Raw genomic sequence first — 21870 nt, 5'->3', positions numbered from 1 at the left:
CCTTTGACCAGCCCGTGCCGAGCAGAAAGGTGCGAGGACGCGGTTATCGGCCACAGTTTCAGGGTTGCAGCAGGGAGTTCGGCTTGTCCGCTGTTAACAGGACGTGAATATTCATCCTCCTGCAACCTAAACCCCATCTATCCAACACAAAGTGACCAAGCGTTGCCAAGACAATCCCCTAACTTCCCAGGATTAGTTTAGGGAAAGCATGCGCCGTGCAGCGCCCGCGAGCCTGCAGCAGCGCCTCTCGCTCAGCCGCGTCCTGCTGGTCCCAGCAGGGCACCGAGGCGCATGGGGCTCACCTGCAGCTGCAGCGGGGCGAGCGGCTTCCCCGAGCTCACACAGATCTCGGCAGAAACCAGCAGGACGCCGACCTACCGCAGGGCAAGGAGCTGCCACAACCAGCGTCTCAGCTGCAGCCGCGTTGGAGGGACCGTGGCTGCTGCCGAACGCGGAGGAGCTGCGCTCTCCGCTGCTGCATCTGGGGGATGCGGAGGTGACAGCCCGCAGGCAGCCCGTGGCCACAGGCCAACCCATGCCAGTAGATGCGATTTTTGACCCTACTATAACTTTCTAAAGGGAGAGTGAGCCCACGCGTCCACAAGGTTAGAGATTCTTTTGGATTCAAATAAATATGACACTCCTTAAGCTCTGCCGCACTTCCTCAGCCCAATCCCCATCCAGATGCAAAATGGCAAAGCCACTGATGGGAACACCAGAGGAAAAGAAGCAAAAGCACCGCTCTCCTCCATTCTTCCCATCTTCCATCCATTCGCCTCCCTCCCATCACAGCCTAGTAATGAGAGCTCACTAATGGATCAGCTTAAGTATACAACAACTCTCATCACTGTTCTAGAAAATAATCAATCAAGCACTTAATTTTTAACATAAGAAATAAGCTGCCTAGAGACTGTTAATAGATAACTGAATAAATTAAGTCACAGGTGGGATTCAAAACGAGTGCAAGTCTTCTATTCACCATCTTCTCGAGCCCACTTTGAGAGAAAGCACACAAAGCCCCCGCTTCCACAGAAAGCAGACGGACACACTCACTTCCACACGTCCTCCCAGCGCGCAGCCCCGTGGAGCTGGGCCTCGGCACGAGAAAGGCGCACCATGTGCAGCCAGGTATTTCATATCCCCTTCCACGTCATGAAGCGTCACTCGGCATCGTCCCGGGCACTCAGCGAGGTCATGGCAAACGGAGCCGAAGAGGCAGGCTAAGGTGTAACTCACCCCGCCTGAACGGGCTCGTCCAGCGGGGAACAGACCTTCGAAACAAAGGCTCAAGCTGAATTTGGCCCCTTCTCCAGAAAAGTACAGAGGAAGGCACTACTAGTTCGTGCAAAAGCCTCGCTGTGCAGTTGTCACCTCCACCGAGGGACCAGTTTAACCGATACTGGAGTTTGTTACCCCAGGTGGGAAGTCACGGGGGCAAGGGCAGCGTGAAACCATCAGCCCAACGTGGTACCACCTGCTGAAAGGTTACGTACACAGATGCTCCCAGGGGAGCACAATAAGCAGCTTTGACTACTGAGGACATCCACGTGCAAAACCACACATAAATCCCCAGAAAAAGGCTGTTGCTCGCAGAGCTTCCTTAGTGAACTCTGCCCTTGTGCACACCAACTTGACCCCGAAGGACTGTGAGCCCGCAGGGCTGAAGTGCCCTTATTTCCCCTGCACACCGAAGGCACGGACCCACCACAGCTCGGCCACTTCGGCAAGCGATTCGGCACAGCAGGACCAGGCCGGTACGTCTGGGTGGGTGCTGAGGCCCTGCTCCAGGTAACATCAGTCCGGTTCCTTGGACTGAGCACTCAAGCAGGATTCGGCCGAGAGCCACGCGCAGTGGGAATGCTTGGTGCGCGCCTGGAGCGCTTCCTCCCAGAGGCACCCAGGGCCTGAGCCTCTCGAGCACAAAGCACATCGGCATCGGCACTCTGTCCGGGGAATCATCGCTTCACACGCTGATGCGAATCACAGCGCTGCCCAGCACATGCTCCAACGCCTTTGCCTTCTGGTGCAGAGAGAAGGAAAGGAACAGAGAGGACATCAAACACCATCACAAAGGGCTCTTACTAAAGACACACAGCTCAGTTATTTCTTCCAAAAAATTTAATCGAAATTCCACCTTTATGGCGAATGATACACAGTAAGATTATACAAATTTTTTTGTGTTGCATTAAATGGAAGTCCTTGTTCAATCTGAAACACTTGTGTTGGACTAAAAGCAAGTATTTGTACACATCTGGCATTAAAAATAAAAGGAACTTCTCTCTCTTGCATCTTACACTTCATATTGATTTCCAGCTCTCTGGGTGTGGCAGAAAGGGAAAATGAAGTGAGCTTTTAGATATTCCTAGGAAAACGCCGGCCCCACCGAGCTCAGCTGTGACATCCTCTTCGCTGCAGGAGCAGGCTAGCTCACAGGCTATCCACACACCTTTTAACGTTACAGCACCACGTTTGGAAGCTATCACATTTTCTAAAATGCAGCCAGTAATAAGAGAGAATACATAAACTCCAAAAGAGGAAAACTCCAACTGAACACACAAAAAAAGAAAAAAGCAAAATTGCAGAGACTTAAATCAGGAGAACAGCCTAATCGCGAGCAAATTCTTCAACACATTCCATTTGCAAGCACTTTTACTTCCCACTTTACTTCCCTTAGGACACCAAGGGCTCTGTTTCCGAACTCCCCCATTTTTCAGTCGATATCCTCAGGCCAGCGCTGGGCGCGCTGGTGCGAAGATTTCTCTCCCAAGCTCTCACCCTGCTCTGAGGCGCAGCCTCGGCTGTGCGGCTGTTTGCCAGCCCGCGCTGCAACCGGCACCCCCAGCATCAGCAGGGGGGGACCCAGCAGCCTGGGCAAGGGGACAGTGACACCCCACCGTCCCCGCAGCCGCCCCGCTGCTCGCGCCCAGCCTGAGGACTCGGCTCTCACCAACCAAATGTTGGGATACAACGCTGCGCAACACCGCTTCAGCTCACTTCCAAATGGTTGCTTTTTGTCAGGGCACATGTAAACGATACTTGCAAATGAAATAAAGTACTGCAAAAGGAGTGTAATTGATAACGAAAAAATCAAACTCGATTATTGTCCCAGGACTAGAGTCTGCCAGATGCTGACACTTCCACGTGCTCAAGTCAATTCAACCAGAGCAGAAAGCACTCAGGATCTGGCGAGATGGGGTCCTGACTTCATAGCACCAAACGTTTAAAATCTGCCAGAGGGAAACTGAATGCATAACTGCGGGTTAAGACTGCAATCTCCCAAATGCAGCGGCTACACATCGCTGTCAGAGTGCTGAAGAAGAAGGCACGTAATGGATGGGATTCATCTCTCCTCACGTTAGACATGTGTAACGTAGCTAACTACCTCCGAGTTAGTCCCCACGCTCCCTTCACACTCAGAGGCAGCAACAGAGTGAAACTCATCCACCCCGCTGTGGACATCCGCTTTGAGAGACGAATAATTTCTCAGAATCGCATATTAAAGCAATCTTTTGACCATAAATAGTACCTAGGAAACCAGCTCAGATGTTGACGTCTACATCGGAAGCATCTAAAGTAAGGTCAGATGAATGCCACTGTTAGTTAGCATAGTCAGAAACACTCCCAAACAAAAACCACAGGATTAGAAGATTTCGATGGCAGCAGAATTCACGCCATTACCCGTCTCAGTTATCTTGATTTCTGTTACAAACATTAAGCAGAGCTGCTAGCTAACTCGCTCAGGTAGTTTTTCAACAGGCTTTTGATGCTGCACTCGGACAAAATTACGCGTGTTACACAGCAGGACAGAGTGGTTTTACAAATCTGTTCAGCAAAATGAAGAACACCCCCAACTCCATGAGATGAGATCCATCTGCTAAAAGCTAGAAAATTAAGTGATTTCTACATTATGGTCTAATAGCAGCAATAGGCTTAGTAATTATCTCACTTGTGGTTAGCATACTAAAAAGTGAATTTTAAATACCTTTTATAACTGGGGACAAACATAATGCCTCATAATTAGTGACGGCTAATATATTCAGTACTCTCTCCAGTATGGAAATAAAAAGCCAATCTATATTTATAGCATCACAACGTTCATATAAAGTTAACCTTCAGTTGCCAGCTTCAGCCACACTTCGAAACGTGCTGGTCACAACCTGGATTTGAAGGTCGATACACCCTTCGGCTGGTAGGAAAGAGGTATAAGTAGGAAGATTCTACAAAACAGGCTGTTTTCCAGTGACCCATAAGCGTCAAGCAGGGAAACGGGAACAGAGAAAAGAAGTTCTTTGTCCAAGGAGAGATAAGGCCAGTGTTCCCTTCCCACACATATTGCAGACATTTTTACTCTTTTGCCATTGATTCAAAGCTTTTCCATGAAAACGTCACCCTTCCATAAGCATGTGACAACCACCTACTCCACCCGAGCAAGGGCAGGAGTCAGCTTTGCGTTCCTTTTGCCTGCCAAGGCAGCGAGCAGACACCAAGAACGGGGCAAGAGAGCGAGAAGAGAAGTCCTGGCTGCTGGCTCCCTGCCACTGAAACAGGCACCGCTACGAAGGGTCAAGGAAGACTTCTTTCTGCTAAAGCAACGAGGGGCAGCAGTGATGTCGGAGGCTCTGGCGCTGAAGGAGTTTCAGTCTGTCCCACCATAATCACACTGGGAAGCTGCAGTATGGCAGTGGAGACACGGCAATCACCTCTCAGGACGTGTCAGGCCACAGGTCCCAGCGAGGCTGTGCAGTAGGATTTACACCGCTCCATGGCAGTACTGGGCCCACTGGCTGATCGACGCAGCGTCCATTTAGTATCCCACGTTTCATTCTTGCATCATAAAATAGAACAAGGTAAACCCCTGCTATACCAACAGAGGCCTGTTTCTTTTTAAACAACCCTATCCTTGAAAGATCAGAGGTTCAAACTGTTCATGCCTCATAATTACAATAGCAAATAAAACTGTCTGAGCGGCGTGGCATCTGCTTCTCAAACATCACGATTAGCTGAATCGCCAATTACAGAAAACAACCTGCATTGCCAAAGTACTGGAATTTCAGTGCTAATTACGTAAAGTAAACATTTCTACCCATGAAGTTGACAGCTAGGCTAACAGACGTATGGCTCAGTCCCACAGAACACTGTCACAGCTTTGCTCCTCCTCTGTCCCAGCCAGGAGGAGAGGTCCCCGCGCGAGGGGACCACTGAGGGAGGTGCTGCGGCACTTCTGCCCTGAACTACTTCCAGTGCCAAGCTCAGGCTTGCTGTGCAGCGACCAGCCTTTCGGAAAAGGCCTCTCCTATCCCAAGACTAACCTGGACACCGGTCCCGGCGCTGACAGTGAGGGAATACTGCCCTAAAAAGGTTTTTCACTCCACAAAACTACCACTACTTAGGAGTGGATTCAGCAGTCCTGATGCACCCCAACGCCTGCCAAAACGAGGAAGAAGTTTAGCTGGGTTACGAGTGCACGCTCCCGGCCCACAATGAGTGCCGAGAATCTAACAGACCACGTTCAGCTGTTACAAAGGTACGCGCTCGCACACAGCTGTCAGCCTGCGGCGCTGCTGGCTCTCAGGCATCTCCTATGTAAATTACTCCTGACTTATCATCTCACTTTTAAATAACATCAATTAAGCTAGATCAATTGTACCTACGGAACTCCATAGGTATCCCACAAAAACCACAGCACTGTGGCACAGTAGAAAGCACAGAGCAGATCTATAAGTCTCTGGAGACCAAGCCTGACTTTCTAAATTTACTTAACCAAACAGAGAAAGCCCTTTTTAATAAAAACTTTAAAAAGCCATTTTGCTTAAAAGATAAACCAACATGTTTCCATACATGCTGCTGACAGCTGCTAGATTTGAAACGTACACAGCTCGTTTCAACTAAGCATGCTCTTCAGCATCACCCAAACAGGCTTATTCCTTTCACTTTACGCTCTTCAAACGCAGAGGCTTTCCTGCAGATAATGAGAGTGTTTTTGCTAGAAAATGTAAACAAATCTTGTGCGTTCTACTATCCCAGCTAAGCCTTCACCGGAAGTTTCTGGCAGGAGGAAAAAAACAAAACAAAACAAAGCCTTATCTTTATGTTCTAAAAAAATACACACATTATTTAAAAAGCATTAGAAGTCACTTGATCTCCAAAGCCATCTGAAAAAAATCACTCTCAGAGAGACAATCGGTGACTATGCTGGTTATACGGTACCTTAAGCATAAACAAAACAAATAATCATACGCTTGACCTGGAAAGTCACAGCTAACGCACTCATGACAAAACTGCATACAAATAAATCCCTGCATAGGAAATAGAAGCTAATTTGTAGAAAAATTTTTTAAGTTTTTCAGTGCGTACTTATGGGCTCATGCTAAATCCAATCAGAATCAGAGGAAAGGAGATCTTTTCACATCTCACAAGAGAAATGCCTTATTTTCCTACTTTCTGCAAACTCTTCTCAAACAAAGAAAACATAAGAAGAAAAAAAACCCCATAAAAAGTCAAATTCTCCTCACTACCACGAGGTTAACGTTACAGACTACCAGCCTGTAAGTATCTAACAGCGCAGTGTGGCCAAGCGGTTTCTTTGCTTTGCACTGCTTCACCAGGGCGATGCTCCTGCTGGAGCCAGAGGTGCCCTCCCCAGCGCCCATCACAGCTGCTGGCCGGTGAAGAAGGCTTTCGTCTCCCTGCAGACGGGATTCACACAGAGCGGGCAGCAGAGGGTTAACTGCCTAGAGCAGATCTCATTCGACTGGATGTGGGAACAGACCAAGTCTGCCAGAGCCTGAAAGACAGTTAATTAAAAAACAGAAGTGAGCAAACGTTATCTACATAACATAAAAAAATGCCTTAACATGCGTCACACTGACTAGCGAGATTGCCAAATTGTGTATCCACCAGCCTACACTTTTTAAGCACCACCCCCCTTTTACTTCAGGGGAAAATCTTGCTTTAAAGCCGTATTGGCACAGTATCTTAAGACAAATATTTCATTAAAAGATTACTAAAAATAGATACAAAACTGTTTTTCTTTTTTGTCAAGCCAAACTTCTGAACTTTTTTTTTTTTTTCTAAAAAAACCACCACCACGAACTATGGTAAAATAAAACTCTTTGTGGTATACAGGTTCAATTACAGGGGTTTCCATTTTTACTCTTAAACTCAAAATACTTTAAAACTACAAGAAGACATCCATAATCTATTAGGAAACACACAAGTGCAAACTTTTACAGCTATTGCAACAAAGAGGATACCTTGGAGAACAGTGGATTTCCATTAAGAGATTCTGCTCTTCTGATATTTTCAACTCCACACTGAATCAAAAATAAGGAGAAGAGAAGTTAAGTCTGATAGAGCCTTCACCAGTTAGCCTTCAAAATCTTCCTTTCTGCTTCATTCGGAAGTTGCCCCAAAATGACGGCGCTGAATGCAATATCATGTTTTTTCAATACAGGAAAAATAACTATGATGCAAAATTTCACTTTGCTGCCAAAAATTAAATGATTCTTTTTAGAGAGGATAGTAGTGGCCGAAAGAGTTAAACCTAGAAAGACAAAATCCCCCCTGTTTTGTGTTGCTAAAATCAATTGGAGCTAAACCAGTTCAGATTAATTTTCAATTTACAGAAAAATAAAATTTGCATATTGCAAAGAGCAAGTACAAAGCAAATTTCAAAACAGGAAAAGTCATTTCAGAGCACCACTATCCAAACAGTTATAAAAACTATAAAACATTCACCTCATTCGCTAAAACTTGGGCATACTCAATATCCAGTTCATAAAGCGTTTCAATGTGGTCACTTGTAAACGCTATTGGGACCAACAACATGTTCTTCTTTCCTCTTTGGCACAGCCCTTTAATGGTCTCATCTGTCTGCGGGCCAAGCCAAGGCATCGGGCCAACCTGTAAGAAAAGGGGAAGAGAAATAAAGAAAAAAAAAAAACTTTTACAAAGAACATCCATGTTTTCTTAAGCAGGACCACACAGGCCAGATCATGTTTAAGATGGAGCCAGTTATTTGTATTTTCCCGTTTTTGACAGTACCTCTCACTTTCTCCATTGATTTTTTTTTTTATGAAGACATACTGTCCTGTCATTTAAATCCCAAGGAAACAGAACCTGGGCTGGCCTAAATGAGACTTTCATTAAACTAAACAAAAATTTAAATAAAGGTCTGCTGTTTTCAGTTCAATAAAACCCTGACCAATACTGCACAGGGTTTACCTGCCTTTTAAAGTTACCATCCTGTAGCAAAGTGTCCTAATCCCTTTGCTATCCATGAAGTATTTGCTGCTGTATCATAAAATGCAATTTTAAGAACAAGACAACAATGGCATGATAGGTGTAACGCCTTTGAGATATAAAGTTACTTGTACTACATAATTCTGGTAAAACTTATGTTCCTTGCTATCTGCAGTAGTAATAAGCAGTACAAAGTAACGCAAACAGTCCTTGTCAAGAATAATGAAGCCTGTTTGGCTCTGTATTAAGAATGCCTGTACCATAGTGATGATTTCAGAAAAATTGCTCACTGATCCTCAAAAAGCAACACCTTAAAAATCCAGTGAGTGCTCGAGTCTTCTTTCTGGCAGAGACAAATGCCAAACTAGATGTATGAGATCATAGGTTTTCTAACGGACACATCAAAAATCTACTTCAAAATGATGCAATATACAAAAAAGGCAAGAAACTGCAGATAGAGTATCTGGAAAGACTGAATTTGAGTAAAATATGGGGATTATGTTCTAGCAGAAATACTTGCTGCAAATGGGAAAAAGCACTGAGGTTATGACCCTCTTGAGCTGTAAGATCGTAAACTCCATCACCTGAAGAGCTTTACAGTGGCAGGTGCCGCTGCAGCTTCCCTGAGCACTTACCTTGGACTGCCACACAAGCCTGTACGGGTTGGAATAGTTCAGCTTCTCCATGACTCTCTGCACAGTAGCTCCCACTTCTTGAGGATACGGATCACCACGGTTCACTACCTTCAACACAGAAACACCAGACCTTTTTCTCCCAGTGAACACGTTTGGGCAAAGATCACCTAAATCACTGCTGCACGTGACGCGGCTGCGCCAGGGACAGGCCATACAAAGTGCCTGGCTCATCCGAAACAGGGAAGAAAAACTGCATTCTTGCCCAGCAAACTCCATGATGAAGCTGCTTTACCAGAACATCTACTCCTCCTTCCTCCCATGACAAAAGATAAATTATTATATCATCATACATAGATATGGTTACATTTCGGTAACAGCACTGCATTTTTGAAAAATGCTCCAAGAGCCATTTCACTGCAGTTGCCGGTTGCTGACAGAGGATTAAGTCATTTATTGCCACCTTTTTTACTTTCATTCCTTCAGGGAAAGCATTATTACTGCTTTCTAGAGGTGAGAAAATAATCAAATTTTCCCTTCCATTACCATCTGAGTTTAAGCTGGAAAATTCGTGAGGCCATGAAAGCAGCCATACCGAGCCTGACGTAACCCAGCGCCCCATCCTCAATGGTGGCCGACAGCACAGATCTGAGCAAGCGTGCTGCACACAGCTCACGTGCTTCACCTTCAGCTCCGCGTCAGGCTTCCACCTCCAACCCACTAACTCACCTTCATATTTGTCTCTTATATTTGCCTGGCACTCCCACAACTGTGGCTCCACCCCACGGGCGGGCGAGCCTCATGCCCTTCCATTCAGCCCGGCCAGAGTGACTCTGGTCTAACAGTGCCAGAAGGGACCTGATGTAACTCACAGACATGGGCAGCGAGTGAGCCGAGAAGAGGATGACGACATCTTTCCTTTTGTCGGGTGGAAACAGGTTCAGTTCCTTCTGTATGTGATCGGTGAAGCACTGTTCAGAAAAAAAAAAAAGCAAAGCCCTGAATCAGAAGCACTGAGAGGCATTATGGGCTCTTGAATGACCCGAGATAGGCAGCTTCAATGTTCCAGGTTGCCTTAGGAACTCCAAAACTCCAAAATTCAGTACGCGTGGGGCAAGAGGGAGAGACAGCGCATATTACATACTCTTACTATGCATTAGCACACAGTGCCCAGTCCCAACACACCAAAGGTTCCCATGAACTTTTGATCATCCCAGTTGTTTTAAGATGGTGTAAAGGAAGGAGGAAGGTTTCCCTTAATTGCTCCTGCCACAGTCAGCGCTGTGCCTGGAATTACCTCTCTGCTGCTGGATGAGAACCTGACAAACCAACCTGATCTGTCTGTGTGTCGGCCACAGCCCTGCTCTGAGCAGGAATTTGGACTAATGACCTCTAGAGGTCCCTTCCAGCAAACACTGTTAGGATAGTACAAGCATGCTTTTGGATGAAGATGTGCACGGTGGTCACTTAGACACATTATCATGCCAAAACATCTGGCATGAAATAACCATCCTTCTCCTGTAATTTCATACATAGTAGACAAGACACATTTCATTACCATAACTAAAACGTACACTCAAACTGAAGCATTCCTTTTATTCTTCTCAAGTGGTTTTTCTTCTTTTCGTATGTTCTATAGCTAAATATCTTGTAAGCTTTGTTAGAAACTAAGACTTGATCTAAGTGAAGCGTTTCCTCAGAACGTTTCTGTTGTTTAACACTACACTGTGTTTCTACTGGTAGCAAATATTTCTGAAAAGGAAACTCAGAAATATCTGTATTTACTTAGTTCTTTGTTGTTTTAAAGTCAGCTGGCAATGCAAAGGTACTAAGTTTCTCCTACATCAACCAATCTAAGAAAAGTCCAGGGAATGCCAATCTGATAACATATCGGACCTGCTCAGTTCACACCTCTCGTTCTGACTGCTAATTTCAAAGACTCTCATACAAATCCATACCTGAATAAGAAGGGGATGTGTGGGCCATCGGTCAATTATACTCCACTTCATCTTCGGTTTCTCCCCTTTTTTATTATAGTAGCGATAAATGGCATTTAAACTACTTCCTGAAATGCAGAGAATTAAGAACATAAGTTCAGCCAATGCATTAGCAACTCATCAGGTGAAAACAGTTTTGTAGTAAGGTGCTATAACATTTTAAATACGACATTTAAAATGCAACCAAAAAAAAAAGAACAGAGCGCCTCAAATGGGAACAATTATATCAAAGTTCATACAACGTACAAGCCAAGAACAATTTGCTAAGCTATTCTTTAGCTGCAGAACAATTACTGCTCTAGTTCCCATGAAGAAAGCTTACTCAGTCGTGTTCCTGAGCCTTCGGTTTATGTTACCTCACAATAACAATGGTCACATAAAGCTATCCTTAGTTTAAAAGTTGCTACCTAAGATCCGGAGTTGTAGTAAATACGGAGGGTCTGGAGTGGGCAATGAAGCCACAGGAAGGGGCACTCTGAGAAGACAGGAGAGCTTGCACTGCCCCTCCGCACGCTCCCGAGGCTCACAGACACGCACCTACGTTCACCTCTGTCCGTGCCCTGCTCCCGCGCAGACGCTCACCTGTGGTAGAACAACTGTACTGTGGGTACTGTGTGAAAGCGATAGCCCTTTCAATGCCATCTTTCTCCATCTCTTCAATTGCTTCTTCTGTCAGAGGATGGACGTACCGGAAGCCAATGTAGTATTTGTGAGGCGCTGCCAGCCAAAGCACAGGAAAAGAAATTGCAGAAAAAACCCAAGGACTCTCAATGACACATCATTAATAAGTACAAAGTACAGAATCAGACAGACTGAAACTGCTGAAATAAACTTGTTGATAATTTTCTGGCTACTTTTCTAAACCACTGCCGTATAAACACAGCTTTCTTTGGCCAACTATTTTTCTGGTAATTCACTTTGCTGTTATAAGAATTTAAAAGTGATTTATACTATTGTTGGCTTCTGCAGGAAGCATCACTCTTCTGCTTTTACTTAGTTTAGCTGAGGCGTGGTTTCCAGACGGCACAGAGCTCTGACGTTTTACCGGGCAAGTTCTGATTTAAAGGATGTATTGGTAAAAAAGCGTCACTACAAGATGCCAAATCAACACTCCTGTGCCCTAACACAGATCATGGCTCCAGACGTGCTATAGGCTTCCTAACAGCGTAGCTCAACTCGCTCACTGAAATCAGAAGTCAGATGTTTTAAATACACCAGTGTAACTAAAATGTCAAAATCTGAGGAAAGACAAGGCTTTCTTCATTCTGCCATACAAAAGGAAACACATTGCTTAAGCAGTTTGTATATTCCGGGTAATTTTATTTACCTAAACTTTCAAATATAATTGGGCTGCAATTTTGTGTGCCAGCACTGAGATCTTCTGCTCTACAGGGATCACCTTCAAACAGGCAAAGGCTCTGCACCTTACAGACATTAGCTGCCTAAAAGGCATTTCGAGAAAATCAGATAATTTTAACCCTTTCATGCTCTGGGTGCCAACAGAGAAGTCATCAAAACAGGATGCCTTCCGTGTGTGAAGGATTCGTATGCCTTTGCTGGAACAGGCCTCGGTCCCGGCACTGCAGGGGCGTTCGGGCAGAATTCCCAGCTACCGACCGTTTGCTTCGCATGCCCTCCCTTCCTTGCCCTCTAACAGCAAAGACCTGGCTCCCTTGCGTTTCCTTCACCTACTCTATCTTCTCCTTCGCCATTTTATGCAGATGTAATTCTATGTCACTTCTTTCCACTTCCTTGCCTCCAGTTAACCACATTAAAACGCAAAGCTAAAAAGAAGACAAGGTGAAACCACCGTCTGATGCAACTGCTCTGGACGCCATCCTCACGAGAGAAGACGCTGCCTTCCCCTGCCCCGGTGAGGCTGCTCCCTTTGCACATAAACCCCCAAGGGCCGGGACTGTCCTCTGGGGCAGGAGATCGGTGGTACTGAATATGGGTCACATGCTCTTTCATTCTGGTTTCTGGGTGTTTTTCATGCCTTTAAACACTTTATTTTGAAGGCAATATTATTGTCTCCAAGGACAACATTTCAGGTTTTTCCATTTTTTACCTCTATCTTTTGGGTGTTGGCCTCAAGGTTTGGGGAGTATGGTTCGCTTAAGGGCAGGGAGGGAGGGCAAGTTTCTTGTTTTATTTTGGGTTTTGATTGTTCTTTGGTTTGTTGTTGTGGGTTTTTTTGGGGTTTGTTTTTTGGTTTGTTTTTTTTTTGTTGTTGTTTTTTTTTTAAGTAGAGGACAGAGGTTCTTAGAAGAACAAAAGCAAAGTTTCTTTTTCAGGGTTTCCAGGTGATTACCTCTGAAACAAGATTTAAGAGGTCTCTGAAGGAAGCAGATGTCCTGTACTTGCTCTCCACTCCAAACATTTATACAGGATTCAGATAACAGGTTCAGTCAGCCCCAGTTCTCTGCAGGAGGCAAAAGAGCTCCCAGTTGGGAGCAGTAGCAAATAATGACCGAACTTCAGGAGCCCCAGGAGCCAGTAACCTTATTAACATTTTTAAATGGCATTAAAAACAAAAGTCTGACTAAGCAGAGCAAAGACAGTAGGAGCTTAACCTGGGAAATATGGCCCCTCGTCCTGTGAGCTTTCATTTTGCTGTGAAGGGAATCTCAGCTAAAATACAGCTTGTAAGAAATACTAGAAACCATTACAATTAAAACCAATGAAAAAGCAAGATGTGCCTTCTTAAAATATCATTACCATTGCAAGACATTAGCCTACTTGATGCCAGCATTAAAAAAAACCCCAAACAAACCAACAACAGAAATGGATTTTCTTATCACCATGTTTGTGTGATTTCTTCTTACAGATCACTAAACCTACCCAACCCCACTCATTCGGAAGGAAGAGTACACGATATTCCCAACCACCCAGCTCCGGCTGGAAGCAACTGTTTCAAGCTATTCTGAAGCAGCACAGTACTCTGTATCGCTGCAAGGTTACTCAAAATGCTTAAGGAAATGGCTGGCACTACATTAAATTGTTAGCAATGGTTAGCACTGTCAATTTTTAAAACTGCACATACTGTTAGGTAAAAAAGGAGGTCTCTAAAGGACTTATCAGGTGCAAGAACTGCACAGAGGTGGGTGTGACTACACAAAAAGTGTAGTAGTTGCGAGAAAAGCAGATAAACTTTCTAAGCTTATCTTCAGAACCTGTTGCAAGCCTGACCCTTCAGGGGTTACTGCTGCTAAAACACATGCGATTTTGGCTTCAGGCTTTGACTATACTCCCAGGGACCACAGCTGGAATTAAGCTAGAGAGTAGCATCTGTGGAAAAAAGGATCAAATATTACCCAACGCGTTCCATGATGAACAAGTGAAACAAATTTGGTTCTTGCCTTCCAAGAACGTTACTTTTCACATTACAGAGCCTTTTACCAGTCTTCTACCTCTAGCCCTTTTCTACCCAAGTCTGAAGCAGGTCCCACAAAGAATTCTAAAATAGCTAGGAATCAAGTAACGCGTATCGTCAAACATGAAGGGGGATTCCCTGACACCCCAGCACCACACCAGCGAGGGTTATGGAAACTGAAGGGAGAAGCAGGCTTGCAGCACCAGGCGTTGTAAAGCTGCTGAGCTGAAGAGAATTGAGAGCTCTCCTCTTCGGCTTCTCTTACTCCAGCAGGTGTTCTTTTGAAAATGTTCAGTGTTCCTATTGGAGTGGCAGGATGAGAAGTATTATCTGTAGCTAACACATCGGTGAGGAATTCAGCAGGCAGCTTAGTGATCTCGTCAGCTCCTTCTACTCACAAAGACAGTCTGCTGCTTCAAGGCCAAAAAGCATAATGCAGAGAAATACCTTATCGGAACAAAGGTGACCCCCAGATGGGTCACTTCAGACAGACCAATGACCACACTACTGTTTCTCCTGGCTTTTGTCAAAGCAGGGGAGATTCACTGTCTTTTTTTGCCTGTACCATGAGAGGCAAGACACAGAAGATGGCCATCACCTTTGAGCTGCTCCGTGAATGTGGAAGTTTAATTTCTAGTGCGGCCACTCACGTTTATTAAAACCATGGCTTTAATGTCACATAGAAAGAAACTGTAGCATAAAAGGCACTGTAAGAAAATGACCTATTGCCTTCACCAAGCGACAGAGGAGAAACAGACTTCTAGTTCATAGCTGCTAACGGAGCAACAATACAAACCGAAGTCAAATTCAACTAACAACTCCTTTGAAAGCAATTCAGCTACGCTGGTGCACATTCCACCATGAATACATCTAACCTGGCTGAAAAATGACCCGTATCAATTAGTTGGAGGTTTTAGTAGAGAGACTGAAGTGGCTGAATCACAGCAAATTAACACTATGTGAATGACCACAGTTGTCTATGTTCGCACACCTGGCCCATTGCAATTGCATGATAAAACGTGTTAGCCGAAGCCCTTGGTAAAAGGACATTCACAGAAGCATCCCCACAATTTCCCATCATACTAGTGCTACCAGGTAGCTTGGCACAGGGTACTCCATACAAGTCACAGCTCCTTGCTGTGAGGGAGCAAGATTCAGAGAGATTCTGTGATCCGAAGAGAGGGGAGGGAGGCTGCATTCACCTTTCGAATTTTCTTATTGTCAAGGAAGAACTGGCAAAGACAGCTTCTATTTCCACCCAAGGCAAATGGTTAGGCCTTATCTCCTGCTCATGTCCCCGGGTGGAGCACACTGCTATCACTCAACCAAGCCCTGCATTGTTCAGCTACAAAACCTTGTCTTTTCTTTCCAACGACCTCCCCTTCAGTCCTGAAACCAGGCCTAATTGGTGTTAGTTCTTTTATCCATTATTAATAGTTACAGATTCAGACAAAGTTCCAAAAGCTCTGATTACATCCAAGCAATAATTGCAGAGGGACATTTCAGAGGAACGAAAGACACCTGCAGCTTTGGAGAATTGTCAGACTCCCATGCAGTCACCTATTCTTTAGGCTCAGGCTGGTGTAACAAAAGGCAAATGCAAAAGGTTTCACAGCGTTACGTTCTGGCCTCAGAGCTGTTCTATACCAGACAGACTCTGCACAGCTCCCTGGCCGAGCTGGCCCTGAGCAGGGAAGGGCACTTGGAGGAAGCAGCAGGAGCAGGGAATGCTGCACCGGCCTCTGAGCCCTAACTGCTGGCTGCCGCGAGCGTGCGGCAGCCGAATGACACCGTCCTGCAGTTAGCTACAAGGAGCAGCCAGGAGAAGGTGCCCCTGCATTTTACAGCAGGGGATCCCACCCCCCCTGTGAAACTCAATAGCACCAGCGGGCAGAACATGAACAGCCAGGAAACCCTAGATCGACAGGCGGTTTTTTATGCTGTATGTGGACGCACATGTGCAGCCTAAGAGGATCGTCATTCTCCCACTCTACCTCTTCATAAAAGACAGGAGAATTACATGAGATTATACTGCCACTGCCAATGGTCACGAACTTCCACCTCATTTATGCTAGGGAAAACGCCACTCTGAACAATCTTCTCCCATGCCTGCCTTATTTGTTCACATGAAATACATTCCCCTTCCTTATCATCTAGGACTCAACCACTTCTCTTCAGCGTAAACTTCTTCAAGCTCAAGCAAGACTTACAGGGCAAGGTGTGACACCTTGCAGTCATACACACCAATGGAGACTCCTGTCACCTAGCTTCAGCCATTTGAAAATAAGATACTTTGTCCATTATAGTCATCTCGATTTCTTCCCATAATCAAAGGGGAGAGCTAAGTGTACCTTTAGAGGGTGACCCCCCATCTTTGATAACGACCTTAGGATGAACTGAATTACTTTCTCTCCAAGCCCTATTCTCTCGATGAAAGAGGGAGCAGAGACCTGACTTCCTGCTGGCTGAAGTTATGCAAGAGGAAACATGCCAACAGCATCTAAGGGTGGACTTACCCAGAGCAGCTTTTAAGCTAGTTACCTTGGGCACAGACAGAGGTGACAGTTGGACCCCAGCACATACTGTATCCGGTCCGAGAAGGTGGATACCTGTTTGGTTGTTGGCTTTTTGGTGCTACACTGTGGTGCTGCAGGCCGAATGAGTACCCACAGTACCCTCCAAAATCAAAGCCATTCTCCAATGCAGCCACAGAAGTGACCATAGCACAAAAATATATTTGCATGTGTGGGAACCTCATGCTTTTGCATATGCTTAGTTTTTAACGAATAAGAACTTCTGCAATATCTTTGTCATGATTTCCTATCAGGACTGAGAACACTGTTCACGCTCACAATAAAAATGGAGAAGTAAAAGCTGCTTTACAAGTGTATACTTTCAACACATGAAGCAAAAACGACTTTTTAACAAGCAGAGTAGAGTAAAGAAGTACCGGTGTGAGGAGACATGCTGTCCAGCAGTTTCACCATGCCTTCTCCCTGCACCGCCGTCCACTTCTTTATTGGGGATCCACCTCCAATCCTGCTGTACTGCTCCTGGATTTTTGGTGTGCGGCGTTTGGCAATGAATGGTGCCAATTTACTAAAGCATTCAAAAGGTACACAAATTAACATCACACCCCAAATCACCAGCCCTTTCTCCGAATCTCTCCACTGCAGTGGGTTTTCCACGGCAATCTCCCCAAACTACAGCAAACAAGCATTGCATGGCTTATTTGATGTTACATTCCATCACCCTTCCCAAACATAGTAAGTGACAGGAAATCACAATTTGCAATTAGAAGAGAATAATTTTGGCATAATCTATTTCCAGAGAATTATAACACCATTTCTTACACTGACTGGTCCCAAGATGAAACAATCTTAAGAAATGCTGATTTAAACAGAAGTTAAATGTTCAAGCCTACAGCTAAGACAAAACCACCCAACACTGACTGTTAACACAGGAGTTCACAGTGATTCTCACTTTTGAGCTGGCATTGTCATTAAATCCCTGTCCAGGAAGAGCCGAAGTAAGAAATCATGTACATCATCCAGCCGTTCTGGACCTCCCATGTTTAACATCAAGATTCCTGTTTTAGGTTTCCTACGGAGACAAGAGATATTTAAAATCTGAGTGACAGACTGCTTTTTTTAATTGTTATTATTATTACAAAACGATCAGTTTATCCTTCTGCATGTCTTTCGCAAAAGCAGCATCCGATTTAGAAGCTCATCCTGCTTATGTAAAAATGTGAGCTACAAGCATGAATAGCCAGAGAACAAGTATTTACATGATCTTTTTTTTAAAAAGTAATCACTTTGCAACACAGAGTTTAACTGGAAATATACTGAGAAAATTATCTCGCAGCTGAAGGCCATAAGGGAGGTTATAAAATAGGGCCTAAGGAACCATCTCAGCTGAACGCTAGCTGTAGATTCCAATTCAAAATTCCAACCAAGCATCAGCTTCCACAGAAAACAGATGAGCTACCCACACAGGTCTTTGTCTTCATTACTTTGGAGACACATCTCATCTCCTGAAGCCGTGAAAGCAGCAAAGAGCAATTCTACACATAAAATAAGCGCAAGGTTGGTTTTGTTTGGGTCGTTTGGTTTGGTTTTTTTTTTTCCATAATGGGTTTTCTACCCGGGTGCAGGTCCAGCACGCTGTTCCAAGGATAACACCCCTCACAGCCCAGCAGAGCGGAGCAGATGGCACTATCAGCTTTTACAGAAACGGCTGCTGATCACAATGCTCACCCAAGAGGTGGATTTCCTCATCGAATTGTCTCCCCTGCCCAGGGGAGCCCAGTGACCAGGATCTCTTGCCTCCTGGAACCGCGGATGCACGGGGAGTTTTGCCCTCCTCTTGTTAAAGCCAAAGCCCTACAAAGGGTCACCAGGAGGAGCCTAGGCCTGCCCCAATGGGTCAGGACCTCAGTTTCCATTCCCCTCCTCCTGGAATGTCTATCAGGAGGTTGCTGAATAAAACCCAGGAAGCAGGAACCAGAACCTCAGGTAACAGTACTATCCTACTGTTTGTTCTATTGCCGCTGCACTGCCCCAGGCTTTACCGTGGGCCACTGCCTCACTGCGCTCCGCAAAGAACAAGGCAGGCCATCCTTGCCCCAAAGAACTGTGAAAACAAGAGGCTTGGTGAATGCAGCCAGACAGATAAAAGCAATTATACACACAAAAAACCTAGATCAAGCCCCGTGACTGCCACGTTTTACTACATAACTAGCTTTGCTATGCAAGTAAAGCAGCATACCATATCAGAGAGAGACAGAGGGCAACGGCAGCAGGTCACACCCACCCACACCTCATCGCAAACTTACCGCACTTCTGGCTGAATTTGAGGTTTTGTGCTTTCCGTCACTGCGGCTGCAGTTGCCTGGCCTCTCCATCGTACCGGGACCCTCAGCTGACTGCTGGTTTTAACAACTGGAAGAAAGATAACAGCACACTGATAACCTCGCACCGGGCTGAGGGGCCTTTTCACCAGATAGGCACTAATCCCCCAAGAGCTACATAAACACACTCGGCAGTATCACGCTGCTTGGCATTTTCTCCCTTAAGCTCCATGTCCTGGAATCAAAGAAAGTCACGAAATTGCAAGCTTCTGCCTTTCTTTAAACACTCTATACTAACAGCTTTTCAGATACCAGGTAGTAACCTAAAACCAAACCAAAGCCTCACTAATCTTTAAGCTCCAATCTAAGTCCAAAATAACTGGTGACAACACAAGAGAAACTATGCAGGGCTGACATGCTAAGGAAGGAAGGATGTCAAGCTACCTAACTCCTCGTGGTACAGACGTACCTGGGCTAACACTAGAAAAGCAAAGTATTTCTACAGCAGCTCTACAACGTAGGTTAGACACTTGTTAATTTAGGGTCACCAGCAAACTTCAGCAACGTAGGTCAGCACCTGCGAGCCGTAAGCACACAGCTCCTTAGTTTGACCCTGCGCCGGGTACACTGAGCAGCAGTTTCAGAATCCATTTACCCAGGGACGCGGGCAGCCTTCTTTCTCACTACCCAGCTAGGCAACTTATATTATTCCTGGATTTCAGCATCAGCCAAAAAAAAGGGTACTTTACTTCCCACATGCTGGCTACAGTCTGCTTTTTCAAAAGCACACTTTGTTTTCCGTAGGAGTTCATAGTCATTACATGATATTTCTCAGTGCAACAATAGTGTGAATTGCCCAAGATGAAAAAAAATTGTTAAATTCTGCATCCCTGGCTCTGCAGCAATTGTTTGGTGCGACACTTCCCTTGTCAGACTGCAGGAGTTCCAGCAGCAATTGAGCCCCAATAGCACAGACCTCCCCAGCAGCCGATCCACCCGCTGCGAAGAGCATCTTACGGTTCACAGGTCCCTAATAACATCCTGAACAGATGCTGAACGCCCTCAAAACCTGCTGAAATCAATGACAGTGAAAAGCATCTTGCAAATCCAGCTTCTTACTCAGGATTAAGAGTGTGTAGCCATGGATGCCTGTGTCTGTAGCAATACAAAAGGCTGGAAACTGAAGAACTTCAAGCACTGCTGATGCCTGAAAGACTTTTCAAATATTTATTCTTCTTCCAGTTCTTAGGTTACTATTTTTTGAAGCACTGACACTATATGTTAAGTATATAGAACAATAAAAAAGAGACGTTTCAATGGCTGCATTGATCCTTTCACACTCTACATAAATACTGGAAAGCATTTGTTTTACTTGAGGTGAGGTTTGGGCCCATTTCTGTCTGCACCATAAAGCACACAATGCAGAACACACAGGACGTGCGACAACGATGCTTCCAGCTTGATGGAAAGATTGATTACAGTGGTGTTCTTTAAGTTTTAGAAGTGGCAGTATCGTAGCAGCCTCTGGAGCCAAGGCCCGATGAAGCTGGTGGTGGGTGCGTGCCTGTACTCCTGCCGTTCTTGGTGTCCCTCGGAAGGTAGCTTCACCACTACAGCCTTATAGTGGTTACAGTTATACAGTGGGTGACACACTGTAATTACAGAGAGTGAGGAACACAGCTCCCGCGGAGGAGCACCCAAAACTGCTCCTTTGGGCGCATACTGTAAGAACTGCAATGCACGCCTATCTGTAGGTAGCATATATAACACACATTTGCAGCATTCGGACAAGAGGAAACAGCCTCGAGTTGCACCAGGGTCGGTTGAGGATGGACATCAGGAAAAATTTCTGCCCGGAAAGGGTTGTCAAGCACTGGAACAGGCTGCCCAGGGCAGTGGTGGAGTCGCCATCCCTGGAGGTATTTAAAAGCCGGGCAGACGTGGTGCTGAGGGACGTGGGGTAGCGGGGGTTTGGGCGGTGTTGGGTTGGTGGTTGGACTTGATGACCTGAAAGGTCCCTTCCAAGCCAGGGGGCTCTGGGATCAGGACGGGCGTGAAAACTGACGTGCAGCTCTATTCACTGCTCACACCTCCTCACCCGCCTGCCCTTAAGTTTGAAAAAATCTCCCTTAAAAAAAGATTTAAAGAAGGACCGGCTTTCACGCAAACACCTTCGAAAAAGAAAAGCGCTTCGTTTACAATTAAACTCGTGAGAGGGGGGAAAAAAAAAACCAAAACAACAAAACCAACCCAAACCGAACAATGAAACCCGGAGCCCGACAGCAGCAAAGGACAAATCTCCCTCTGAGGAAAGCAGCCCGAGCCCCACAGCCCTCAGTGCGTTTAGAGGTAAAACCACCACCAGCCAGCCCACCGCTTCCCGGTAATTAAGCCGGACTTAACGAAGGTCTCCGGATACCGCGGCGAGGGGAACGGGACCCCCGGGGCAGCGTCGGCCCCGCTGTGGGGAGGCCCCGGCTCCACCGGCAACGTTACGCAAAGGCACCGTTGTGTAACGCCGTCCCGCCGCCCTCACGGCCCCCGCGGCCAGGCCGGCAGCCCTCAGCCCTTTCCCCGACACCTTCTCCCCGCCTCAGCACCCCGTTCCCGTCCGGCGGCGGCCGGAGCCCACCGAACTCACGCTGACGCGCCCGTCCGGCGGCGGCGGCTGCAGCAGCACCCGCGGCGGCGGCCATCTTGGCGGCGGCCGCCCGCATTCCCTCAGACGGCACCGCCACCGCCCCTCAGCCGCCACCGCCCCTCAGCCGCCGCCGC

General features: G+C 46.0%; 1 protein-coding gene across 2 annotated transcripts; it reads right to left on the bottom strand.

The window, feature by feature from the left end:
* Nucleotides 1-2100: 2100 nt before the first annotated feature.
* On the bottom strand, nucleotides 2101-21868 carry LOC128901938 (ferrochelatase, mitochondrial). 2 transcript variants are annotated; one of them, XM_054184089.1, is made up of 11 exons: nucleotides 21737-21868; nucleotides 19081-19186; nucleotides 17727-17846; nucleotides 17194-17342; nucleotides 11453-11587; nucleotides 10832-10938; nucleotides 9746-9844; nucleotides 8877-8984; nucleotides 7738-7902; nucleotides 7254-7313; nucleotides 2101-6784 (listed from the first exon to the last, which is right to left on the bottom strand). In XM_054184089.1, exons 1-11 carry the CDS (start codon nucleotides 21810-21812, stop codon nucleotides 6650-6652), a joined length of 1260 nt encoding a protein of 419 aa, XP_054040064.1. In that variant the 5' UTR covers nucleotides 21813-21868; the 3' UTR covers nucleotides 2101-6649. The 2 variants fall into 2 exon arrangements, with proteins under 2 accessions (XP_054040064.1, XP_054040065.1); XM_054184090.1 differs by lacking the exon at nucleotides 11453-11587 and having other exon boundaries at nucleotides 21737-21850.
* Nucleotides 21869-21870: the final 2 nt, after the last annotated feature.

Source organism: Rissa tridactyla, chromosome W (genome assembly GCF_028500815.1).
Source record: "Rissa tridactyla isolate bRisTri1 chromosome W, bRisTri1.patW.cur.20221130, whole genome shotgun sequence".
In the NCBI taxonomy this organism is placed as follows: Eukaryota; Metazoa; Chordata; class Aves; order Charadriiformes; family Laridae; genus Rissa; species Rissa tridactyla.
This window is presented reverse-complemented; position numbering and strand designations above follow the sequence as displayed.